Genomic DNA, 27,703 nt, shown 5'->3' with positions numbered 1-27,703 from the left:
CTACGAGTAACTAAGGATTTCGAAACATTTTCTCATCAATTTTGAATTTAATTCAACAAAACGCCTCCACAAACATGTACGAAATACATTATATTTGTGTCACACTTTCATAAACATCTTATATTCCGAAATAAATTAGGAAAATTTGATTTTTATTGATTAATTTTCTTTAGACATTTTAGATGACATGTTAGTTATCCTTCAAGAATTAGTTCCTTTAAAGATGAAAGATCGTTAAAATGACGCGAGAATGATTGATAAAATGAGAATCAGATTTTGCTCTACTCAAATCGCAAATAAAGATACTAGTACATATATGTAATAATCAAAAATTTCAACTAAAACTTCTTCTTTTTTTTGTGTAAATTCATCTTTTTTCTAAAGGGTTTTACACACAAAATTGAGTTCTTAAAAAATAAACAAAGTCAATGTCATAAGTATGTTCAATTTGAACTGAAATATTCGAGGTACAAACCACGAGAAGACGCCGTACAAAAGATTGGAAACATGTTATGTTATTAATTCATAATTATAAATTGTCAATTACAAGTACTTATAAATAAAAATATTTTTGTTATATCTTCGAATATGAATGCATACGGGTTATTTAATTCGTTTTATTTGTTCTTTTGAATCCCAATTCGTGCGCCGAATAGTAAGATTCTTACAAGAAATAAACAACGTTATGTATTGAACATGGCGTGAGCAGTTGCTATACATAACGCCATGTTCACTGAAAAATCGTTGTAACTTGTTTTTTACTTACATTTGCATTTTACCCCTTGCAGATCCTCTGTATTTGACCTTGACGTCAATATATTGCATCAAAAATAAACGATCGGACTGTAATTCTTGTACTTTAAAAAAAATTATTAACCCACATAGATTTGTTAACAGAATAAATGAGATATTATACCAGTATTTCCTTTAAAATGTTAAATAAGACAGTTTTTAAATGCACCAGTTTTAGGGAGTTGGAAGATAAACACATGTATCGTATAATTTATTTAAATACCAAATAATTTTGTTATTAGAAATATCTACTATGTACCGGTATACGAGTAAAAATCGTATTATAATTGCTACGAATTTGCTCCCTGAAAGTATGTAGGGCAATAGCGGAAATGAATGTTCTCGAGCTCCTCGGTGTGGATTAATAGTAGGAAATGACAATGGATATGCAAATATATCGTTTTAAAAAGCAAAGGTAATACATAAAATACGTGTCATTTACTGTCATTTACAATGAAGATGACGTTTAAAATGGGAACTGCTGCTGTCCTGATGAGTTTTACACTCGATGAGGAAACATTCAATTCCAAAGGTAAGAGAGAGAGAGAGAGAGAGAGAGAGAGAGAGAGAGAATTTGTTTAGATGCTTGAAGTGTTGATTTAATAGGGATCATTCAGAAAGAGAAGATAAACACTGTGAATGTTAAAACCATAACACCGCATACTTGAATAGAGGCCCATCAATCGTACAAATCACTAACAAACGTTTGTTTCAAGGGCAATGCCGACCTACAGACAGTTTGTAACAGTAGCGGAAGCGGAGACAAAATGATAACTGCCACTTCTGATGATTGAAGTTTTACAAACAGTTGTCGGGATTGACCGCTATTTTAATGGACATGGCCACTTTGCTGAATATTTTTTTAAGTTTTAGTTTTCGGTGCACGCAATGCTTTATAAAGGTATTCCTCATAATAATTCAAAAATGGAATGTAAGTCGTCGAGTAATAATACCTGTTCTGGACCAGTAATCGGCTACATCACGAGTTCAGGTATATAGAACACGTTCATCCGATATACGGTATCTAGTTCGTCATATATCCACTGCATTGCATGTAAGGACTTGTAATAAATATGTACAATGTAAGAGAATCTTGTTAATTTACCTACTTTAACTTCCAGCAGGTAGCAACAAGTAGACTTTCTTAGCTTGTAACCTGTTAAAAAGTTTCTCTGTTTCATTCAATTTGGTATATAACGATGCCAAGAATGAATGAAATTAACCTTCTTCTTCAGAATAGGATTTGTGATGCAGTTAAAACACGAAGTTTCCGCCATTGTACACGTATGCTAAAATTTAAATACCTTCGTTCCTAGACAATTTGTTCAATGCAGTAATAATAGTAGACCTATAGAGTATCATATAGCTTGCAGATTTTTTTATATTATACAATAGGCATTTAGTTATCATTGAATGTATTAATAAATTAATTGAATATTTGATTCATTTATCGTTATAATTATGTAGCCGATAGCTGGGCCAATGATTTGTCATTAATCAGTGAAAACGGGGTGTACTAAGAAGCAGGTGAAATAGTCCTACTATGTTTTGTATACTAACAGCTTAACAGAGAGAGGATTGGGAATTATTCATTTACACTGTCAAAATTAAGGAGAATATTAAGATATACATATAATACGATAGAAATAAATCAAAACTTTTAGCCGGTAACTAGTCAATTACTAGTAAAGATGCAGAACTAGAAGTCACCACTTTTGATCGAATATTTAGAATACTTTGATATTGAAACACTATAAGCGTTAAAATTGAAAATTGTAACTCCAAACCATGCTCTTATAACAAGTGGACCATAGAATTATAAGCAGTCATGTAATAGACCAATCCAAACTTTAGAAAAGGTATGTCCCTTAGCCTGCCTTTTTGAGGAATAACTATTGATTCTTTTTAGTCTTTGTAGTTTGAAGTTAACTTACTTTGCCATTTGACATTGGAATCTATTTTTGTAATGTATATTGACTGCCCCATGGCGGGGCATCCCGTACATGGAAGGGGAAAATTAAATTCAAAGGGACTTCATTACAGGACGCTTAACGAAGGGGAGAGTTGTTTTTGTCCTTTTGATCTTTGAAATGACCCCGCAAAGAAAAACAACTTAATACACTGTTTGTGGATCGGTCTATTTTTCAGGGTGTTTTTTGTTTTTTGTTTGTTTGTTTTTTTAGTTCATTGTATTTTTTTTAATTCATTGTAATACATTTTGCTCCAAAAGAATCCTAAATATCTTGGAGTTTGTTGCAAGTCTAATTCTAAATATAGTCATGTTAAATGTGCAACAAGCATAAAAAATCTTAGTTATTTTTATACTTTTAGTCATGTGGTAAATCATCTGTATCACTTTGCCTTTCTGACTGTGGACAGCACTTTTGTCGTAGAGGATATCAATCTATTGAAACTGCTGTTAAACCATTCACCTACGAGGTATATCATTATCGTCCAAAATAATAAATATGTATATATACAAGTCACTGTATTTTTCAAGATTATTTTCCATTTAACGAGAATTGGCTAAATAATTCTACTTTATAAATGTTGTTGCATATAGATTTAAAGCTATAACAGTTGTTTTGAGATTTAAAAAAATTGCAGTTACCATCCTGATTTCCAACGGAATTGTTCCAAATGTCATAATGTTGACTATTGAACACTTTGTTGGGAATGCCGTAAATTTACATAAATTTCTCTTTCCATATTTTTTTTATTTTTTTTGTATTTCTGCTTCAGTGATTTCTTTTACTTTAAAATGTATGAAAACAACAGTAAAACGTAACCAAATAGTAATGTTTAAGAATGTTGGTATCCTAGTTAAATATTGGTGCAGGGATTATTTATTTCCCAATCCAATGTGATTGAAATCAGCTGTTTTGATTTCTTATCGTACTCGTGAGCGTATCAGATCAAATAACTTAAATCAGATTGCGCCAATTCTATCTAGCATTGGCATATATATATATATATATATATATATATATATATATATATATATATATATATATATATATATATATACACAGTGAATATATATATATATATATATATATATATATATATATATATATATATATATATATATATATATATATATATATATATATACTGTAAAACGAGAAAATATGGCGCACTACAAATTTTAGCGCCTTTGGCGCAACTGCCTCTGAACGCTAAAATTAATAGTGCGCCAACGATTTTCCATATGTATTAAATTTCTTCAAGTTGCAGAACAATAACGTCAGTCCATTTGTAAGGCTATATAGAAGTGTTCATTTAAATATCAGATGCTGTCCGTTCTGTTTGTTTAAATAATTACTCAGGTAAACGGTATGGGTTATCGGGTATAAGTGCCTAAACATGGATTAATTAATTTAGTTTTAATTGCTTTTTAATATCTCTCATTAGCACCTTGAAAATTGGGCTTCTCCCCATGCCACTTCCATTTAGCGCCTCGAGGTGAAAATGTGATTAAGCGTGGCGATCGTTAACGCTGACAATACATGATTGATCATAATTTCTTTGATCTCTGATTAGTGGATATAAAGATAACAAGACGATACCTATTTTTGTGTTTTGTAAATGTAAAATTACTGTAAAAAGAATATCTCATGGTGATCGAAACTCATGGGAAATGTAGCATTCGATTTCATTTTTGTTTTCGGTACTCTTCTAGTGTTATCCAAGTTGACACGTTAAATTCAAAGTCCGATAACTCAAATTTGTTTACCAACAAAAATTATACATCATCGCCAATAAATGAAGTTTTCATATCTATCTACTGACGATTTACACAAAAGTAAGTGTATTGTTCTCAACGACAGTTTACAGCATGCGAAATATAAAACAAAGTCGTTGTGTTCACGTGCTTGAGTGAACACAGAACTAAATTTTGGGCGTGATCGTTTTTCAAACAACAACATTTTTTGTATTCCTTTTTAAAGAAAAGATGCATGCGCTAAAATATAATTGCGCTAATGTACTGGCACTTGCGTTTGCGCTAAAATACGTATGCGCCAAATTTTCTCGTTTTACAGTATATACCACGACACGAACAATAAAGTAAAATATTGTCCCTCCTTCAGGAAAACAAAACTAAACACCACATCTTTATGGAGATAAACGTCTACAAACCTAGCACTTAATTAAAATCTAGATGAAAATAAATTCACTGGATTTAAACGTATTTAAACGTCGCAACTACAACGTAGATAAAAAAAAAAGATTTGCAAATGATGAGACAGAAGTCAGTACGACAAGAAGTATTTCCAAATAGTTTGTAAGTCCGGCCAGTCATGGGTCTAGAAAAGCTATATATCTGCATAGCTGTATCTGAACAATAGACACCAGTAGGCATGCTTATGAAAATTTCTTATGACACGTCGTAAGAGATATCTTAGGGTATGTCTTAGGACGTATCTTAGGACATTCTTATAACGTCTCTTAGGATGGAAATCGAAAGCGTCTTAGAAATGTTTTAGGTAAAGATGTCTTAATTTTCATCTTAATTTTTTTCATGTACAAAACAAACGAGTTTGCCGCTGTCTTACGTGTACAATTTTAAATGATAATAGAGAAACGAGACCTTTATAAATAAGCGGTAAATACCAATGGCCAAAAACTTGTTTTATAATAGTCTAATACAGAATAAAAAAAACAATCAATGTTATGAACTAATTTTCAGCAATATTTCATCGTTTTCAGAACATCTCTCTCTCTCTCTCTCTCTCTCTCTCTCTCTCTCTCTCTCAAATAAAACTAAATTTTTGATCCACTCCTTATTTGTAATAATAAACAGTACTCAGTAGTCCTAACATCAATACACCCGTCTACCAATTCCATTGTTTAGAAACCATATATAAAGGCTGTTCAGTCTGTGATATAGTTCATGCAATATGGGCGGGACACAAAACTCAAACTTCTCCGAGGCCGAAATCCAAATATTATTAGACGAAGTTGAGAAAAATAGGACCGTGATATTTTCGAAATTGTCCAATATCGTCACCAACAACCAGAAAAAAAGAGTTTGTGAAAGTATATGTGAAAAGGTAAACGCTGTGAACACAAGTCGCCATGTCAGGACCGTGGAAGAGGTTCGAAAGAAATTTTCCACATATACAAGCGAGACAAAAAAGAAAATCGCCGACAGCAGGAGAGAGGCTGCAAGGACAGGGGGAGGGATGGCACCCCCATCAGAGCTGACGCCCCTCCAGGAAAAAGTTTCGAGGATTTTGGGGAACACTAGTACTCCCATTGACGGGATAGAAGGTGGCCTAGAAACCTGCGGGAATACATCTATGTCGTCTTCATTGTCCTCGTGCAGAGATGCAGACAATACAGACCACCCCGGTATTATAATTTATTACAATTATGCGTTGCTTCAAAGTGCTCAATTTAAATAGCATTTTTAAGTGTTTTAGTCGATTTAAATATTCTCTATGTTTTAAGTATATATCTATTATATTGATTACATTCAATCTATTTTTTCTATATAAAAAAGAGAAAAATTGAGATGCTCTAATAATATATTATATTTTCGCTTTTCCACAGAGATTGCTGAAACTTCTTCCCCCTTAGCAATCGAAACTCCGAGTCGACCAATGAAGAGGCTACGATTTACGGGAAAAGAAGATTATGAAGAACGTCTACTAAAGACTGGAGGTACAAAGAGAAAGACTACGCATTGAAACTGAGAGACTGGACGTTGAGAGACAACGACTTGCCATTGAGCAGCAGCGTCTCTTACTCGAACAACAGAGGCACACAGTGTACTTGGCACAGAGAGGAGTTACCTTTGAAGTGACTGAAAATTGAAGAATCACTTATTATTGAAATTAAAAAAGTTAGATTTGCATAACAATTGTTTTTTTTATTCAAGTATAACATGATAGCATTTTAATAAATTTTGGTATGAATATGAAAAGAAATTTTATTATAATGATAATTAAGCGTCGTATGTTAACAGACAAGTCAGTGTGAAAAACGTCCGTTTATAAGCATTTCTCTGGTCCTCGCTCCGTCATTCATAATGTTGCCTTGGTAGTGTGTTCCTCAGATGTGGCCATGATCAACTGGGTCGTATCCATCTGGTAATGGCACATTGTTGTCCACACATAAATTATGCAGAACTGCAACTGCCACTGCAATTCTGCATGTGTAGAGAAGTGTTCACCGACTGGAATCAATGCATCTAAATCTTGATTTGAGAACTCCAAAGGCCCTCTCTATTGTGTTTCTCGTTTTTACATGGGCAGAATTGTATCTGTTTTCTGATGGAGTGATAGGGTTTAACACTGGGGTCAGTAACCATGGTCGGAGTGGATAGGCACTATCTCCAAGGAGCCATCCGTCCGAAATAGTGCCATTGTCAAAAATAAGTTTTAAAGATGAATTGTTCCAAATGAACGAATCGTGAGTGCCACCTGGCCATTTGGCAACAATGTTCAAAAATTTCAGTTTAGAATCACATACGCATTGTACATTGATGGAATGAAAATGTTTCCTGTTAACTTAAAGGTGTTCGTCGGTAGATGGGGTTTTTATTTTGATGTGAGTACCGTCTATTGCGCCGATTGTGTTGGGGAATCCCGCTATCTCATGAAACCCACGTTTAATTTCATTCAGGGCACCTTGATTTGTTGGCATAAATATGTAAGTGTTGGCTACTCTTACAAGGCATTCAATTACATCACTGAGTACATACGATACACTCTGACGAGAAATGTTATGAATGTCACCAACTACTGCCTGAAAACTTCCAGTGGCGAAAAATCTCAATGCTACCATGCTTTGTAAAGAAACTGTGAGTGCACATGACCTCAATGTAGGTTGTTTGAGTTCGTGTTCGAACTGTTGACACAGCTGAATGATTATATGTCTCGGCAGTCTATACTTGCTAACAATAGCTTCTTCTGTCTTGTAGTCTAACGGATTGTCTCGGTCTCTGAATATTCTGTCTCGCCGTCTACGTCTCCTTAGTTGAAAAAACCATAGGGCAGCAGCCATTTTTGTTTTGTATTAAACAAAGATATATCTTAAGTCAAGCCCTTGTTTGTCTTAAATTTAAGATATTTCTTAAGAAGGCTCTAAGTTGAGACATCATCGATGGACTGACTTAAGAATAAGACGTTGCTTAAGTTCATCTTAAGATATGTCGTAGTCTTAAGATACCTTCATAAGCATGCCTGCAGGTGTGAAAACAAGTCTTAAAGCCACTATAAGGTAGAGGATTCCTTTATTTGGTTCCTAATACCATGTCCTTATGGTTTTGCGGGCGTCCGAAAGCTGCCACTTTGTTTTGTTTTGTTTTTTTTGTTTTTTGAAAACCCTGAGTTTCCTGTCAAACTGTCTTTAATATTATAACAACCAAAAATGTTCTTTAGAATTTTTTTTTAATCTGAAATTGTTTATGATTTGTCATGTGTTTGTCGGAATTATAGTAAACTTCTATTGTAAAGTGATAATAAAAAGAACGACACATTGAATAATGTTGATGGGGAGGATAATGGTAGTGGCGTTGCTTATTTATAACACAGAGAATGCATGCTTAAAAGTTGTTAACATCTGCTGATTTTACACTCAAGTTTTGCTTATTACCAGTTCAAATAAAAAAGAAAAGTGTGTATTTGTGGGTTTGAAATATGATCAAATATTATAAGTGTTACATGTTTTTATTCATGATATCCTCACTCCTGTTGTTTCTAATATGAAAATATAACTTTCGTATGAAATATAAATAACTTTAAAGGAAAACGTATATGCCTACCTCATTGCTCACAAACTTCGGTTTTGCTTGTTCTTACTCGTTTATAGGATTAATTTATCCTTTATGGAATAAACTAAGATATATCTTTCTCTCTCATAGCAATAATGAAGGTGTTAACCCTCAAACCATTTTTACTTTATTAGTCTAAAGTTAGCTATCGATGTTACATGATATATTAATATTGTAAAGGAGGCATTACTTTCATAGCAGGAAAATAAATAATATTTTTTTTTCTCTTTTTAACGGATTGAATTAAGAACTGTTATTTAGAGCATATGGGTACTTTAATAAGTAAACAAAAACGTGTTCTCACTTTCATTCATAATTGAGGAAAATCTTAGCGTGTATAGCTGTAAGAGCACACCAAGAGGATTTATTTGTACCATTAGAGTTGACAATCCTTTGCTAAATAAACTGCGATCAACAGTGTACGAGTTAATTTGTTATTTATTCAGTTTCTCTCAACATTACGTAAACTCAAAGGGGGCTAAATTTTCTTAACATATAGATGTAACAAGATGTTTGCAACAATTAATATCTACTAGCAAAGATTATTAACGAATCTCACAGAATTTCCATGCACCTGTATATCAAAAGGATAACAACACGAAGTAAAAGATTAAAATTACGTTTTGGTCTGTAATTTGATTAAGTTTGTCAATTATCCGTGTCTCATTGTCTTACTTACCGGATAACGTATTAAGGACGACGAAATACATGTCCATGATCTTATTTAATACTATTTTCAAAGAAAAATGGAGAAACAGTTGTTGCGTATGATATAATCCGGGAACCTCTTGTTAAAGGCGTTACGATTAAAATCTACTAAGTGATTGTTTAGTTCGGTAACTGTAGCTTCAGACTTGTAGAAGAAATGTAAAACGCACTCCAATAATAATAATAATTGCAGCTAAACCTCGTTATCTCGAATTAGATGGGATTTGTTATAAACTGCGAAATATCCAAGTATTCGGAATATCAAGGGTAAATTACTTAAACTTGGGACTTACAAATCACTTCGACATATCCATTGTATTCGAGATATCGGTGTTTGAGATATTTAAGTTCAACTGTATTGTGCTGTTAGGTCTGAGCCTCATTGATGAGCAACTTTAATTATTTTAAGTCGTAAACATGTATATTTAAGGCATTTACTAATGTTAACGTGTAGTGTTATACATGAATTTCAAATTCACAAAGAAAAACAGACTTAACAAAACATATCAATTTACAATTTTGCCTGTAATTTAACGCAAAGGTTTTTAATTATTGCATATACAGTAAAACACAGTTATAGCGAACACGCTTATAATGAATTGACGCTTACAGCGAAGTGAATTTTATTCCCCAAGTCTCTATTTCATGTTGTAAACTTGACGGATATAACGAATTACGCTTATAACGAAGTTAAATTGGCCGTCCCTGGGACTTCGTTATAAGCGTGTTTTACTGTATATATTCATGCCATTCGCACCGGAGTATGTTCAAGGCGACACTGTACGGACACTACATATCCGTGATTTTAATCAATAACTTCTGGTTTATAAGAGTAGGATTACATTGTAATGAGCATAATGGCACTTTACCTCATCCGGGAACCTGAAAGCTTTTGTGAAAGGAGCGATATTAACAATATTCTCTCTTTAGTTAACATTGGTTATCACCCCGTACTTATATGTACATGTAATTAATTTTGTGCATTTTGTTTTCTATATCTCTCGGTTAGTAACATTTATTTTCCATTAAGTGATTAAAGTCATACAAATGAAAACTATTTTCAATATAAACATGAAGTTTATATTAATAACGTAGAATTAAATAAACGTGTTTTGTTAATGATACAAACTCGTTTTCAATACACACATAAAACGCTTGATATATAAATTGACTTGAATTATAGTTCATTAGAAAAAATTGCAAGTAAAAAAATACTGGGATTTCGAATAGTTTTACCATTATTCTTAAATTTATCAAATCGATTGAGTAAACATACACAAAAAGTTATATAATTTTTGTGGATTAAAAAACAATACAGTACCATATGGTCTTTTTGATACAAAATGTCATAATATATTTAACTTTAAGGAACATTAAAACTCGTGGATAAACTCAATAACAAAATCCACGAAAATCAATATTCATCGAAATTTGATTAAAACACTAACCAGTATTCAATATAAAAGAAAGAGAAAATGTTGTCCAAAATGTAAAAATTGGGTTAACTCCATATTCAATTGATATATTATTTTTAGTTATAGAACAAGATTTATAATCGTATGACGCCAAAGAGAGACAGAGATCATAATGGGTACTGCAACAGTTGTGATGAGTTTTACACTCGATCAGGAGACATTCAACTCCAAAGGTAACAGAGAGAGAGAGAGAGAGAGAGAGAGAGAGAGAGAGAGAGAGAGAGAGAGAGAGAGAGAGAGAGAGAGAGAGAGAGAGAGACCTAAGTAGTTAACGTTTATAGTTTGTAAAATTTCATTTTCAAAAAAAATATCATTGTTCATATCTTTTATAATGCAATAAATTTCATTGTTAAAAAATAACAATTTTTACCAGGAATTTTCACTACAGGCATTTAAAGTTTGTTGGTTAATAAAACGACTTGACAAATAATTCTAAAGCATAATTTTTGCATAGAATTTTCTTGATTATTGTTGAATATATTATTAAGTATTATATAAATAGTGCCTGTTTGGGAGGGTAACAGTTGAAATTGACACCCCGAGAAAACCATTGTCAACCGACGCGAAGCGGAGGTTGACAATGGTTTTCGAGGGGTGTCAATTTCAACTGTTATCCTCCCAAACAGGCACTATTTATTTTGTTATACTGAATGTCTTTTTTAAAAATTTTAAGAAAAATTTACTGCTTTTATATAGGAATAACGTGAATTCTACAGCGAACCGTACGCGCATAATTTTCGCGCATGTAACATTTTTTAATGTTACCCGTTGCCAAGTGCGTTGCTAACGCTGAGGGTAATAGTAAATATTATTAACTGCGTCTTAACCAATCAGATTTCAGTATTTAATTTGAAAGTATAACAATACTTAATATCATCTAGCATTGTCCTTATTATCTTGTTTTACAATTACTTTACTTCCCTACTATTCAAAAGAAAATAAAGATTTACTAATGCATCTTAAAAGTTATTCTCTAACTTTTAATTCCATACATATATGTTGAAATGCGAAAAATGTTTTTAAGTAACAATGAATGCAACTTTTAAATTAACAATTAACGTAGCTCGCGGGTTTGCTGACGTCACAATAGGATTCGACCTAAAGAGTTGACCGTCATAGCAAACTCATACATTAACAAATGATCTTTAGAAACATAAAAGGAAATATTTCAAAAAGCTAAATTGCATTTTATACAAACATTTATCTTTATCAAATGCTAAAAAATTTAAAGATGTGACATACATTGTCGCATTTAGGTCTATAAGGTATGAGTGTGTGTTGGAACTCTTTCATCTAAAATCATGTTAAGACAAGTACATGTACATTGTAAATAAATTGAAACGTACGCATTAATTTGGCTCGTTTTATGATTATAATTTTTGTGTTTTCAAATACCGATCTAACTTTTGAAATTAGTTTAGCTTTCGCTAGTTATCGTATACGATTACAAACTTATTTAATAGTTGTATGGTAGTTACTTTTACATTGAATGATTGACTCATTGAGTTTCATGAAAAAGAAAAGTAGCCAAGTTTCTTCTCTTCACAACCTTACATTAATTGCATATGTGCATTCGATAACATTCATATAAATGTTAATTATATTTGCATGCTTTAATATGTGTTAATCAGCTAGTCTTGTCAACCAGCGCATTTTCATTTTTGGTTCTCGAAAGAAAGAAATTGATTACGTCAGGCTAACGTCGTGATGAAAATATAGGTTTTTGTGAAATCTTTTAAATCTTTAAAGTTGTTTTGCGAAAAATTGGCCGAGAACACGTATTGATTATTTCCTATGAATTGATTCAAAATTATCTCTTCTGTTATTGTGTTAAGTAAAATTTCGTCTAGGTCGTTTAAAAGTTTGGAGCATAGTTTTTAAATGCGGTTTTCGACTAAGATATGTATTTTACTATATATTTTATTGAAATGGCGTTGCATGATTTTATTAGCGACACTGTGTTTGAATCAAGGTAACATTATTACCACGCAGACGAATCTCAAATAAATTTTAGAAATAAAACTCTGAAACCTATCGATCATGCGGACAAATTTTCAGGGTAGGTTTTCTCACAAGCAGTAAACCCGCGAGCTACCTTAATAATCTGTAGTGTAGGATTCTCATTTTAAACTTAAATGAAAAAAAATTCTGATATAACATTCATACATGTTGTGTCGATTAATGGTATTTTAGTACTCCGTGCACGAATCAAAAATTATCAAAAAACATGTTCGTACGTGTAAAATAATTCATTAATTACTTTTTTAAATAAAATGTTTTGATTCTATATAAAACTTTCATTCAAAAAAGAATATTCATACATAAATGTCATGGTCTGAATATTGTATCACCTACTACACAAAAATGTGTATCCTTGTAGAGGCCCATGAACTGTACCAATCGCTACCAAACGTTTGTTTCGAAGGCAGTTCCAAACATCAAACAATATCCGACTGTGGCGAGAGGGGAGACAAATTGATAACGGCCACTTCTGATGATGGGAGGTTTGTAGATGATAGTATCGACGATTATTGTGATTTGCCATCAGTAGTAATGCAATTTTTCATTTTTATTATTTTACATTTTCAAAGTCATTTGAGTGATTTAAACTAATGCTTAATATCTCATAGCATGTTATAGAAATTTCTGAATAGTGAACGTGTAACGAACAACAAGCGACCAGTTTTGTGTTTTGTGTTCAAGCATAAAACTATTTTCATACTTTTAGTCACGTGGTTATTCATCTGTATCACTTTGCCTATCTGACTATGGACATCACTTTTGTCGTGGACAATGTTGATCAATTGAAACCGCTGTCTGAACCCTTCTCTTTCGAGGTATTTCATTGTCATCTAAAAACAATAAATAATTACAAGTATGCAAGTGACTATTTTCCACTTCATTATGCCCAACAGGAAAATAATTGATGCAAGCGTCAAAAAATGGCCGCAAATCATTTGATTCACAGAAAAAAGTATTTGAAATAAACAGAAAAAGTTTTTGCAGTACATAAAAAATCCATTCACATACAAATGGACAAAGTTTTGTATATCAGTCTATAGTGTTTTGATGGGCATATATATCTCATTTATAGAACGTGTATAAAAAAAAACCTTATAGATCCCAATGCAAATATTTTGAAAAAATTTAAAATGAAAATGAGAATAAATCAAATATCAAAATACAACAAATGTAATACTTTTGATTAATTATTATATACTTTGTTTTAATTAAGATGATTGCAACTTCTAAGCTGAACTTGATTACATTCTCAATGCGTAATAATATACAAGTGACTATTTTAAGCTTATTACCCAATATATATATATATATATATATATATATATATATATATATATATATATATATATATATATATATATATATATATATATATATATATATATATATATATATATATACACAAGTCGACATTATTATCTTAATAGTGGGGGCACAACTATGCTTCCATACATAAGAAATTGCTTTTATAAAATAAGAATTAGGAATAAATATTGACATCTGTATTTTGAATTTTGATTTGTTAACTAAAGTTACGTACAATTTGTTTTAAAATAATTTGTTTTGAAATAAAGACTTCGCTATCCAAACTAAAGGTTTTTCTGCATATTTCACAATATATCTTTGTAAATTTATACTAATTCTATGCATATTATTTCAATTTTAGTATATTTCAGCATTAGAACAGAAAGCTGCAAACCATCTTGAGAAATTAGTTAAAGTTAGTAACAGGTATGCAGGTATTATTTCACTTTCTTAAGTCTTAAAAAAAGTAAATATTGTGGATGGTTTTTTAATAGATATATTTCAGAAAATGATTAAAAAAAAATATGTTATTATCAATTATTATCAATCAAAACTTTTGTTACAGTTTAAAATGCCCAATTAGAAGAGGACCTAGTGTATTGTGGGCATATGGTCACACTGGTGACGAACGGTTGTTTGAGGCCGACTATGAAGATATTGTGTTTGAAACGGACAGTAAATGGCAGAATATAAAGATTGCAAAATCTAGAGAATTCGGAAATGTTCTACTTCTTGATGATGATATCAGTAAGACTGCATAATAGATAATTTGGTCATTTGTTATAGCGTGGGAATTACACAATTTTAAATCAAACTTCCATTTGCATAATATTTCAGGCGGTTTCTATTGATAATAAATTATTGTTCAGTTTTAACATTAAGACAAGTAAGAACGTGACCTTGTTAGAACACACGTTGAAAACCTTTGCATACGTGTATCTGATGAACAGGTTTTTTAATATTAATAATTTTTATTGCACAAAAACACATTCTTTTTCTAAAGAATAACGAAACCAAATACTTTTTTTCCTTTCTGACATAATATTAGTTCGCTTCAGGAAAAATTTGGATGTGGCGGTTATAGTAAGATAATGGTCACTCCCAATATTACAGTCAATGCGCAGTTTGATTTTCTTCTAGTGCTCGGAGAAAGCGATTTGGTTTACACCGAAACTCTTCTCGGGTTAGAAAGAAATGCATTTAAAGATAAAACCATTCTGATATTGGGTGGTGGAGACGGGGGGATTCTTCACGAGCTTCTCAAAATGTCACCAGCTTATGTTCTTATGGCGGAAGTAAGAGGTTTTTATCCCTTGAAAATATAATGAAAATGAGAACTATATTTCAGTAATTTCTTGTGTTAAGAGAAATTCATAAATCATTATAAAGAATAATATTATAATATTTATTAACAAACATAAAAAACAACAAAAATTGCACAGGAAGTTATGAGCAATTAAACTGAAATCATTCTGTGATTGTAGATAGATGAAGAAGTTATAAAAGCTTGCAGTAAACATATGAAAAAAGTTTGCGGAGATACCCTTCAGAAATGGGAAGGCGCAAACTATAAGGCAAGACAAAATATCTACCATCGTGTTAATGCATATCAGTATTTAAAAAAACCAAATAGGTTCAATTAAACATACTAGGACTCTGAAAAACCAGTTTTCCACTTTGAACGATTGCTAATATAGATTATTACTGTTTGAAAATCAATAAATAATTTTCGAATTTTTTTAAGATCAAGATTTGTGATTGTGTACTTGAGCTTAAAGAAGCACTGACGTCAGGAACCAAGTATGATTACGTCATAAATGATCTTACAGAATTATCAGTGGACAAGGATAAATACGGTGAGTGGCTGTTGTTTTCTTTCGTGAATAAAATATCAAAGAAATTAAATGTGATTGAATTACGGTATCCTACAAGGCATATTCAGTTGCGATATTTTCTTCTCAAATATTTCAAGTTTACCTCCTACGTAAAGCTTGTAGATTTTCAATTATCACCAAATATAAATTATATGTTAAGCATAGATGTTACTTCCTACATTATTGCATTTAAATGATAATAACGTTTGATATTGGTTTGTGTCAACCATGAATATTTAGTAATTTATTTTTGTAGAAACTTGTGTTGACGTCTTTAAATTCAAACAAGAAATCTCAATTCGGTTTTTTTTTTTATTTTTAGGCTTTGAATATCAGTTTGAAACTAGTTATACAATTTTGGAATTTTCTATGAAAATTTTGAGAACTGGCGGGAAATACTTAGCAAGGGTAAGTTTTCCATACATTATTATTTATAAGTAAATAAATGGAAACCCATATTTTTAATGACGTCCCTTAAAAATGTTTTTGCAAGTACTCGTTAAGGTTTTGGGCATATGCTACTGATGACAAGAAATAAGACTATTCATTAGCATTACCTCTTACAAAAAAAGATTTGGTTAACATTGACTTTGTTATTTGAAAAAAAAGTGTGGCACACATATGCAAGCATTTGCAATTTCTTGGCCTTGCAATACGGTACCATTAACGAGGCCGAGTACAGAACGAGTACGCACGCTTTCGCGCAGCGTTACATTTGTATTGTGACGTCATCTTTTTGCTTTGTTGACGCAATGGCGTGATAGTTTCAACTGCAGATATTCAGCGAAATTTGTTGAAAATAACTCGTTTGATGTGTAAAATTGATATTATATTGTGGAATAAACATAAATGTCCCGAAGTATAAGCTATATTTGGGCTCGGGTCGAAAACGTGAAGAGGGTTCAGCAAGCCTAACCCTCTGTCACGTTTTCTTAACCCGCCTAAATATCGCTAAATTTATTTATTTCAAGACATTAACCATGTATTTTATATCATTTACCCTTAATATGTGATGTTATATATTTATTTAATACCGAAATATGTCTTAATGTTTTAATAATACAATAAAGGTCACCATTTCCGTCTTTGTCAAATAAAAAATAGCCGTTATCTGACAAACTGGGAAATTGGGCGTACAAAAAATAACTTTGATAAGACCCCTGGAACAAACCAGAAGGTAAATTTTTTTTTTATTTGAAAATTTGATGCCTTTTATCAATAACTTTAATTTGTAGAACAGAAAAAGAAATCCCTAGGGCAGAAGTTTAAAAAAATGTGCAAATTTGGTACATTTCAAGCAAAATCCCATAGAGTCCTATGTTAAAAATTAACAAACTTTGAGATGACCCCTTAAACAAACGGTGTGGTAAATGTCTTATTTTTTTAACTTAAAATAATAATTATATCAGTAGAAATTCTTGTTAAAAATTTCATTCAAAAATCTGGGCAGAAAAAATTAGACCCGGCCTCGTTAAGTTATAGCAATAAATAACACAGCTAACGTTATAAATTTTTTACTTTTACAAGTCACCATTATAAACAGTATCGATAAACATATAAAACAAACAGACCGTTGAACCAAAAATACACCAAAACTATAACAATACATTGGCTTTTGTGTTGCATGTAAGCTTTCTTTCTAATTTACATCTTACTACATTCATCTATGTATAATTAAAATAATTTATACATGTACCGAGTGATTATTGTTGTCAATAGAGTTAAAGCCACTTTAACAATGCAATTCATCTTAACCGTTTGTTATTGTTGTTTTTATAAACAGGGAAATAGTCTAAGTGCTACTGATTATAGGGATCAATTTGAGGAGGATGTTAAATCCCTTGGCTATGACTTTACAAGGACTGATGTCCACGTTCCTTCCTTCCTGGAGACGTATCCTTCTACGGAAAAGATGATCGCATATTTTCACAATATCACAGTGCCGATGTTTCTATAATGTTTCAGTAGTATTAAATCTAAATCGTATACTTACTTATTAAGGTCGATCTTGCATGCAATGTTGCTATTTTGGTTCGGCTATATATTGAACCACGATAGCCTAATGGAAGAGGCGAACACTGCATGTTTTGCTATTGGCATCTGCAATTAGATATCATTGAGTTTCGGACGGTTAGGTTTGGAACAATATATCCTTTAAACGAGCTTCCGGTTTAATGAAACTGAAAAAGTCTATTATTGGTTTTTTTCTGAGACCAACCAAATAGAAAAAAGAAAACAAATAAACAAAAATGAAACTAAGAGTGAAATATTTATACTAACTATTAAATTCGCTTGCAAACCTTGGCTGGAAAGTCTATGACGTTATAATCTCGGTACTATATCAAATTGTGTGATTTAAAAAATATCAAAGATATTGGCTATCACATCTGATTTTTATTATGTTCGGGTAGTCTTTGCATGCTCGGCTACCTACTTTCACCGCTTTGAAGTTAGGTTCACTGCGCCACACTGATCATGGTCTCCACAGACGGAATTGTAATTGCGTTGAAATTGTTTGTTTTGATTTGTACCACTGCTATTCAGAAATAATTGAAACAAATTCACATTTCACTTTTTAGCGATGGAGAAAATGTTAAATGATAAATCTCTACCAGAAAAATCCACAACAATGTACATATTATATATCAGATCGTTTCTTGCATACATAGATACATGCAGATTACGTCTTGATATTTGAATGTGTATACTCTATTTATTTCCTTACATGGACAACAGATATTGTTTGTATGAAGTTGTAAAGCAGGATGCCATGGATGCTAAAACAGAAATGAAAGAATAGTTTAAGACAGTATTAGGAAATTCACATTATATTATTCTTTGACTTTTATTGCACTGTTCAGTTATTTAAATTTAAAAAGTTATGAGTTTGTTTTCTTTTTAATTTTTTTTTTTTGGTCGTTCATTTCTTTTTTTCAGTTTGTCTCAAATGACTATATATTTCTCTATTATTGTCTTTGATATCAGATCAAAGACAAAATATGTTCTATACTCTATATCTCTCCTAAACTGATAGCTCAAATGATCTTTTCTGATCACTTTTTGTCCGACGTCCGTCTGTCCGTCCGTCTGTCTGTCTGTTAACTTTTCACATTTTCGACCTCCTCTCCAGATTCACTGGGCCAATTTTAACCAAACTTGGCAGAAAGCATCTTTGAGAGAAGGGAATTCAAGTTTGTTAAAATGACAGACTTTTTAAAAAATGTGTTGGTATTTTTCTTAAATATTCTTGTCAAAAACCATTTGACCAGAAAGGCTGGATACATCTTCAGGGAAGGCAGATTTTATTTTGTTCAAGTCATGGTCCCCATAGGTAGGTTCGGGCCAAGATGGGGGAATCCAGTTTTTACTTAGGATTGTATAGAGTAAATCTTCAAACAATCTTCTCAGAAACAGATTAGCTAGAAAAGATAAAACTTCTGAGATAGCATCCTCAGGTAGGATAGATTTAATTTTGTTTAATTCATGATCCCCGGGGTTGGGTTTGGCCACAATTGGGGTGGAGGTATAATTTATACATAGGAATAAATATAGTAAAACTTTAAAAATCTTTTTCTAATAAACCATTTTAACAGAAAAGCTGAAACTTGTGTGAAAGAAATTATAAACAGTGTAGATTTAATTTTGTTCAAATCATTATCTCCGGATAAGGGTTGGGAATAAATGGGGGATCCAACTCTTACATAAGAATATAAACTAGAAAAAATTCTTTAAAATCTTCTCCATAACTATTCGACCAGAAAAGTGAAAACTTATAGGGAAGCATCTTTAGGTAGGGGAGATTCAAGTTAGTTCAAATCATTATCCACAGGGGAGGGTTTGGGCCACAACTGGGGTCCAATTATGAAATTGGAATAGATAGAAAAAATATTTTTTTTAAATCTTCTTCTCAGAAACCAATTGGCCAGAAAAGCTTAAACTTTTTTAAGCATCATCCTCAGGTAAATTAAATGTAAATTTTATCATGATCCCAAGGGGCAGGGTGGGGCCACAATGGGGTCGAATTTTTACGTACAAATGTAAAAAAAAAACAAACTTTAAAAATCTTCTTTTCAAAAACCCAGTTGGCCAGGAAAGCTGAAACCTGTGTGGTAGGGTAGAATGTAGTTTGTTAAAATCATGATCCTAAGGGGTAGGGTTTAATTTGGGGGGGGGGGGGGTTGAATTATTACACAGGAATATATAGAGAAAAATCTTTAAAAATCTTCTTCTAAAAAATCATTTGCCTAAAAAACCTGTTACATTAGTGAAATCAATCTTCAACTTCGTCAAAATTGTCATCTACAGGAGTAGGGAGGGGCCACATCGGGGGATCCAATTTAACAAAGTAAAACATTTTGAAATATCCACAAAAACATAAATGTTGTAATACTACAGAAGTATATGGTTTCACTTATATGCAAGCATTTTGACATAATGTTGATTATTTGAAATTGTTTAGACTTTGGCCCCTTAACAATTAATGGGCCTTTCAAGGGGTTTAAAGTTTGATGTAGGTTTATATTCCATATATAAATAGTTGTTTAAGATATTTTTAAGAATTGCAGTGCTAATATGCAGTATGACTATACAATCATCCCGTTACAAAAGGGGCTAAATGGTTAACATAAGAATATCCAGGCAAAACTGATTTTTTTTTCATATAAAATATATAATAGGGTTGTTAGAAAAGTTCGCGGACAAAGTGATTAATGGCAAAATTACTGTGTATTTTGTAGGATGACGTATGTTTTATTCAATGACTACCAATTACAAATAAGTATGCAAAAAATGATATGATTTTGAGGTTGTTTTCAAAAGATACAGCGATTTTCATTTCGCATGAATAGGATTTACGGAGCACCATTTCATATTTCCCACGACGTCAGATGACGTCGAACTACTGAAAGGCAATTTAAACCTGTCACTCCTTTTCAAAGTAAACACGTTTTAGTTCACACACTTTTCATGCCATTAACCCATTTATAAAACGCATGTTCACGCCATTATTTGTCAAATTATTGTATAATGTCTTTTTTGTCATATCGTAGATCATTTAGGTCCGAAAATCTCTTGTCCACGCAGTTTCGACTTCAGATAAGAAAATAAAGCGAAATCCATATATGTATTTTCAAGATCCGGGCTGTATGGGGGGTCGGGGTGCTGTAAGAGTTTGAGATATTAGTATTTCCATTTTCAAACCTTCAATTCCAATTGTGGTTTCAATTGTAAACCTTTGTCCTATAAAAATAGCAGCATCTAAAAACTTCTTGGTCTCCACTGGATATTTTTCTGCGGGCACACAAAATTTTATGACTGCTCGGTGCTCCAAGGTGGCCATTTACGTAAACGTTTTTGACTCATTTTTCTAGCGTTGGCCGTCCATATTTGGCGATAAAATGGTCAGAAATTTTTAAATTTAATTTCAACTTTCACAAAATGACCTTCATAACTTATTTTGATCTCATATGAAATATCGTTAATTTTTATGCGCTTAAACTGTACATTTATTTTCTTAATAAGGAAAAATGCGTACAAAATATAAAACATTAAAAAATTGACATGCTCCGTAAAGCATATCTTGTCAAAATAATTAATCTGTATACTTTTTTAGGTGTATTTGAAATAAACAAATCTTTATATTTTTAATAGAAAATACGTCAAGATTAAATATGAAATGTTTCATTGGTATGATGCGAATAGTCCGCTCGCAATCGAACTTGTCCGCGAACTTTTCTAACAACCCTCGTATTATACTACATTGTCCAGATATTTTGAAATAGCTCCATAAGGTTGATTTTATTATATTTGTTTTTTATCTTGCCCAGGTGAGCGATGTGGTCCATGGGCTTCTTGTTTACGGGCCGCCAGAAGGCGGTCCGTTATTTGATATACATTTAAATATTGTAACTGCGTTTCTGCGGGATAGCTTTTTGTTTACAGAATTGATGCTATGCTTATCTTTATGAATTAAAAGTAAATTTGTATGTAGAAATCTGTTTTATGCTTTTAAAAAATATTTCATATTTTTTGTTGTGTTCGTAAATGTATGTTAGGTCATAGACTGTCGTGTTAGGTGCGTTTTAATCGAGACTATGATCTATTCGGGAAATTTCGGAGTTTTTTCATTCCTTTTCAAAACAATGTATCGGGATCAGTATATGGGACATACTAAAGACATGAAATACTAAAGACATGAATGACATGAATTTTATATAAATGATATAACTTCATACTATGGCAATGATCATACAATTACCGTTAGAAATGCTTACAGTAACGAGCTCGATTCTTAATAACAGTAGTAAAATGTTAAACTTCAAAACGAGTTGCTGAGAATATATGAAAATTTACCATAAAAATTACTACAACCAACTCGTTATTTTCTTCATTGTGGAGTATTTTTGATGTTAACAACCAATGATGATTCATACAACAATTATATTTTTGCGACCTATTTGACGATATGATTTCTTGTTTTTAATCTGATATGTTGTATGATTCGTCATGTGTTTCCGAAATAGTATTAAACTCATAAAATAAATCATAATGTTGTATTTAAAGAAATATTAAACGAAGATGGTGATGATCAATATATATAAATGATAATGATGATGATAGTGGAAAGTTTAAGCTAAGAATAAGCATGCTTAATTGCTGTTCACACCTGCTGAATTTACACTCAATATTTGCTTTTTATCACTTATATTATGATAAGCTAAACAAGCGATAAAACACGAATTGGTTTGCTTTAAAATAAAATTGCATGAATTAAAGAAAATTGTGAGTCTTATAAAAATACTTTACATTACAGTATTACAAAAGAAATAATTGTAATAACCAAAAAAAATAGCGTTTTTGCAATTAGGAATGTGATGCCATTTCATAAATATTATTAAAAGAAGTGTATAGCTTCACTGTGCATGTACACAAAAAATCGGATAGTTGGTAGTGTTTGATTAAAAATGTGTCATAATTGTGTATATGCCTAATGGTTACTGGCTTGAAATATGATCAAATATTTTTAAAACTATATGTTCGTCATTAATGATATCCTCAATCCTGTCGGTTTACTCTTATTATTTATAAACAGCTAAAGAATAAATAAAATATACGCCTAAATCATTGCCCATACTTTTGTTTTGATTTGTTAGTACATGTACTGATCAATTTATTCTTTATAGAATACATTTTACCTTTTCTTCTTATAACAAAGTATTGAAACATACGAGGGTTGTCCCAAAATAATGTAGACAGGACACATAATTTATAATTTGTTCACTGCAATTTCATTAGACTTCTGAGTTTTCTTCAATGACCCTTTGGCAAACAATACTGAAAAATTCAAATCTGTACTTTATTTATTTCTCGAGAAAATAAATAATTATTTACAACAAGTTTTGTCATGCGGCGCAATGTGCGACGTCGAAAATTTCCAGTTTTACGTTGTTGCTAAACCCTCCACATCGTTTTACGATAACATTTACGTTTTATTTCCGAAAATGTCTTAGAAAAAATATCATCTTTGAACATGTACCCTGAGTGCACATTCAACATATATTTCTAGTTTTGTTTTTGTTTTTTTGTTTTTTGATATTTTCTAAGTACAAACGATCTGTCGGCTCCAAACTTGTCCTGTATTACTAGTTGTCTAACGTCCGTCTTATCGAAATGTGTCGTTCTGCATTTTGACGTCCATTGATATCGTTCGGGGTTTCTTTTTTTCACTTATTGTCATCATACTTGTTCAAATATTTTCAATGTTGTTTAAATACTTATTCACAAAACGCATTTCTAATCGATTTTGTTAATTTCATTTACTTCCAAAGCCGCTTATGATTTATTGCATGGTTTTTACAAAATTGAATCAGTTACTACTGCGCCGCCTTAAAGGCTGACATCGTCATTTTATTACGAGTTAACTTTTCAACTTGTCACAAAACGCGCTATATAATATTTAAAAGTTTTGTTATAGCCAAAACATTTTCTGAGTATCTAATAGAATTATTATCAAATATCAATGTACGTTTTATTTGAATTTTTTCATAAAAAAAGTACTTTTTCTCGCAATTTTCATTTCATTATGTTGATTTTAACTCTTTGTTTTTGACATTGCGCCGCATGTCGAATTTCTGATCTAACATGCTTTCATTTCACTAATTTAATCTAGAACAATATTTGATTTTAAAACATTATTTGAATGCAAATATCTTGAACCCTTTGTGGCACAAATTTCATCCTCCTTTGTCTTCGATTAACTGAATAACGCCACTCTTTTACGCTATTTTGGGACAACCCTCGTATATCTTATAGAAAAATAAATCAATATTATAAAGGTGTTAATCCTCCCATCATTTTTGTTAATTCGTCTTAAATCAACTGACGATGTCATAGATAATGATATTTAAATTTTTTTGTTTACGCCAACATTCATATAATTGACGCTAACGATAGCGTGTAGAACTGTAGCCAAGAAGTTTTATTTGTAAAATGATATAGTTGTTAACTCTTTGTAAAAAAAACTGCAACTAATAGTGTATATCTTAATTTGTATTACATCAGCTGCACTTATAATTACGTAAATATCAAAGGGTGATTTTTATTCATGTACAGATAAAACAAGTCGTTAGCAACTATTGATATTCACTAGCAAAGATTACTAGCGAATCTAACGTAAATTGAATGCATGCATATGTAGCGATATAGCAAGCAATGGCCACCTCATTCAGGTACCAATTTCAGCAATTGACGAACAAACAAAATATTTAAGTTTCATACATTACAAAGACATATTATCACTAATAATTGTCCTTCAATTATGATAATAAATATTTACCAAAATTTAGGAAAACCCCAAAAAGAAACATTTCAGGTCATATGAAACGATAAACACTTTTTCTTTCATAGTTTAAAAATTTGGTATAAATAAACGTTAAAATACATGTGGTAAGATTATTATTATTTTTTTTTGCATTACTGAGAAATAACCGTGAAAACTCAGCACCCGTAAAAAATTGTTCCCCGCTTATCGTTCTTGACTTTTTGGATTTATGACGTTACACAGGCCCACCGATGTAAAAAAAAAATGCATTACGACTAGTCTAATTTTATAGTATTTTACAGTAGTTTATCAATTTAATTTTAGCTGTTCTTGCATATATGAACGTGACTTTCTTTTTAGACGAAATCATCTGATTTTATAGTACAAATAACTTAGTTTTAATCGGTCGTCAATGAATAAACTCAGTTTTTCACCAAGTAATTCCATGATGAATATTCCGTACTGCAGTGAAAATTTAACAAATCAAATGCTCCGCCATTTATAAGATATCCTAAGACTCTTAAAACAGAATCATTGTTTTCTTCATGATATGAAGAACTACATTTACAGTTAAAATATTTAATCCATTTAGTTTTGTTTTGTCATATAAAACGTATAAAGCAGACCAATGAAAATATTTGAGGCATTGTATATAGTTTTTATTTATACGCAGCTGTGAAATGCCATAAAAATATTCTTAAATTTTATTTGATGATTAGATCTTTTGATAAATTTTAATTATTAATAATCTGGCCGATAAATTTCAGACTTATGGAATTGCAGCGATATCTTTAGAAAATACTTCGTGCACACGTGTTTTAACATTTTATAAAATAAGAAAATTAGCGGTAAAAAAAAAACCCGGTTGCTTGGTAAAAATGAATGTGAATGAATGTTTGGATAATCATCATATTTTATTAAAAACGAACACAAATAAAATTAAAAGAATGAAAGAGAAAAAACATCGCACATGCACATTGTAAGATCAAAACACCGCACATACGTTTCAAAATCAACACATTTGAAGAAAGTTCTCTTTGATTGCACATAATTAAATTATATGGTGACATATTTGTCATTTTGAAAACGAAACGAAAAATTTAACCGTGAAGCAAATGAGGCAGCGTGTTGCATATTAGATGTTTAGAAAAAATCATTATGAAATGCATGATTGTGCAAATGGGAAAAACTATCAGTTTGAATTTGAAAATTTTATTAAATCTAATTTAAACAAAGCATATATACATGCATATAATTGCATGTAGATCTATGACTAAAATCACTCATTCTCAAATCTCCAAGCTGAATATGTACATGCTATCAAATGAAAACAAAACATAAAAGCAAACAATTAAATTTCTTGAGAGAAAAAAATAGAATTCCGTGGTTGATTATTTCATAATTTTATGTAGATCTATGACGAAAATCACTCATTCTCGAGTCTTTAGACCGAATATTTACACGCTATCAAATTAAAAAAAACAATTAAACGCAAACGACTTAATTTCTTGAGTTATGATATACTGCCGTGGTAGATTATTGTATAATTTTATATAAGATTTAATGTAAAATGACATTTTTTCCTTTTAATCTACAGAAAACAGACATGGATATTTGTATTCACTACAGAGTGTTAGAAGCAAGGGAGTTAAGCCTCGAAAGTTGATGTTGTTTTTTTTCCGACTGAGTGATTTTGATCGAGTGAGGCGCGGATATTTTGTATAAAATATCCAAAAACACAATACCAGTCTTATTGAATAGGCACTTATGAACTCATTCCTGTATATAACTTAATATGGTTAAGATATTGTTTCATATGACCTTTAACCCAAAATATAAGAAGACCTTTTATATACACCCGTAAGAAATCTTAACTTTATATATATATATATATATATATATATGTATATAAAAATATATATATATATTTATATATATATATATATATAACCATTATATTACATAGCTTTCATTCACACAACAAATATCATTTTATTAATTACCTTAAAATGAGTCATTTTCTTCGCCTGTACAATATCGGAGGGTGAAAAGATCTGAACGGCGGATCAAGAAAGAAAAAAAACAACCCGGAAGTGCACATATATTCCACAATGCCATATTAATAAACGATCGAAAAGGAAGATGACAATAAAGAAGCGAGAAAATGCAATACATAACGGTCGAAATATGCCATAACACTTGTCAATTAGATACGATATAGGAATTCTTTAGTTAACAGTCAACAAAGATACATACAGGTATGTGAAAGTGAAAGTTGCACAATATCACAACATGTATTTTACAGTAACATGAACCTGAGAAAAAGAATATATATGGTACCTTAAGTATGCGTAAAATTATTAGATGCTCTAGACAATAATGATGCTTTAAAAGTGTACACAAGTTAATACACATAGATGTGTTAAAAATCCCATTACAAGGGTGTCATATAAAAAGCAGATAAAAATCTGAAACATTACATTACTCCCCCTTAAAAAGATTCATGTCCCCACGATTATCTACATCAGTTAAAAATAATTAATTTACACCTGCAAACCTGATTAAATATTAACAATAAATAAAATGTACAACATGACAAAAATTGACAATGCAAATTCACTGGAAACATTTATGCATACTAATACGATCAATGTCTTTCCTCTATCTACTTCAAACAACTTGCTTTTTCTTGGACTCCGTCTTGGCTGCCACTGATGATACCCTCTAACATAATCTTCTCTCTCTCTCTCCTTTGTCTCTTCCTGTAATCCTCTGCTTTTCTCTTCTCTGACATAGTCTCCTTTCCTTCTTCCTACCTACTTCCTCTCTTTTCTTTACTTCGTCTCTCCTGTTACATGACTCCATTATCCTCCCTAACATTACACCCTATTCTCGTATACTGGAATTCCTCTCTGGCAGGCACGTATAT

At 31.3% G+C, this 27,703-nt stretch overlaps 2 protein-coding genes and 1 pseudogene across 3 annotated transcripts in view; all 3 read left to right on the top strand.

Annotated features, from left to right (window-relative positions):
• Positions 1-1,034: 1,034 nt before the first annotated feature.
• LOC128159112 (spermine synthase-like) lies at positions 1,035-22,741 on the top strand. 2 transcript variants are annotated; one of them, XM_052822165.1, is made up of 13 exons: positions 1,035-1,324; positions 3,124-3,231; positions 10,816-10,928; positions 13,136-13,259; positions 13,484-13,592; positions 14,444-14,508; positions 14,648-14,829; positions 15,223-15,377; positions 15,567-15,656; positions 15,827-15,938; positions 16,279-16,364; positions 17,740-17,849; positions 18,693-22,741. In XM_052822165.1, the coding sequence occupies exons 3-13, from the start codon at positions 10,868-10,870 to the stop codon at positions 18,754-18,756; spliced, it is 1,158 nt and encodes a 385-aa protein (XP_052678125.1). In that variant the 5' UTR covers positions 1,035-1,324; positions 3,124-3,231; positions 10,816-10,867; the 3' UTR covers positions 18,757-22,741. The 2 variants fall into 2 exon arrangements, with proteins under 2 accessions (XP_052678125.1, XP_052678127.1); XM_052822167.1 differs by lacking the exon at positions 3,124-3,231.
• LOC128159114 (myb/SANT-like DNA-binding domain-containing protein 4) lies at positions 5,694-6,612 on the top strand (annotated as a pseudogene).
• Positions 22,742-26,856: 4,115 nt separating the features above from the next.
• Positions 26,857-27,703, top strand: part of LOC128159109 (spermine synthase-like) — a 50,423-nt gene continuing 49,576 nt past the window's right edge. The window contains exon 1 of the mRNA XM_052822162.1: positions 26,857-27,032. The gene's annotated coding sequence lies outside the window, so the exon portion shown is untranslated. The remainder of the gene's footprint in view (positions 27,033-27,703) is intronic.

The sequence above is a fragment of the Crassostrea angulata genome, chromosome 8 (assembly GCF_025612915.1).
Source record: "Crassostrea angulata isolate pt1a10 chromosome 8, ASM2561291v2, whole genome shotgun sequence".
Lineage (NCBI taxonomy): Eukaryota > Metazoa > Mollusca > Bivalvia > Ostreida > Ostreidae > Magallana > Magallana angulata.
Note: the sequence above shows the minus strand (reverse complement) of the source record. Positions and strands in the feature narration are given on the sequence as shown.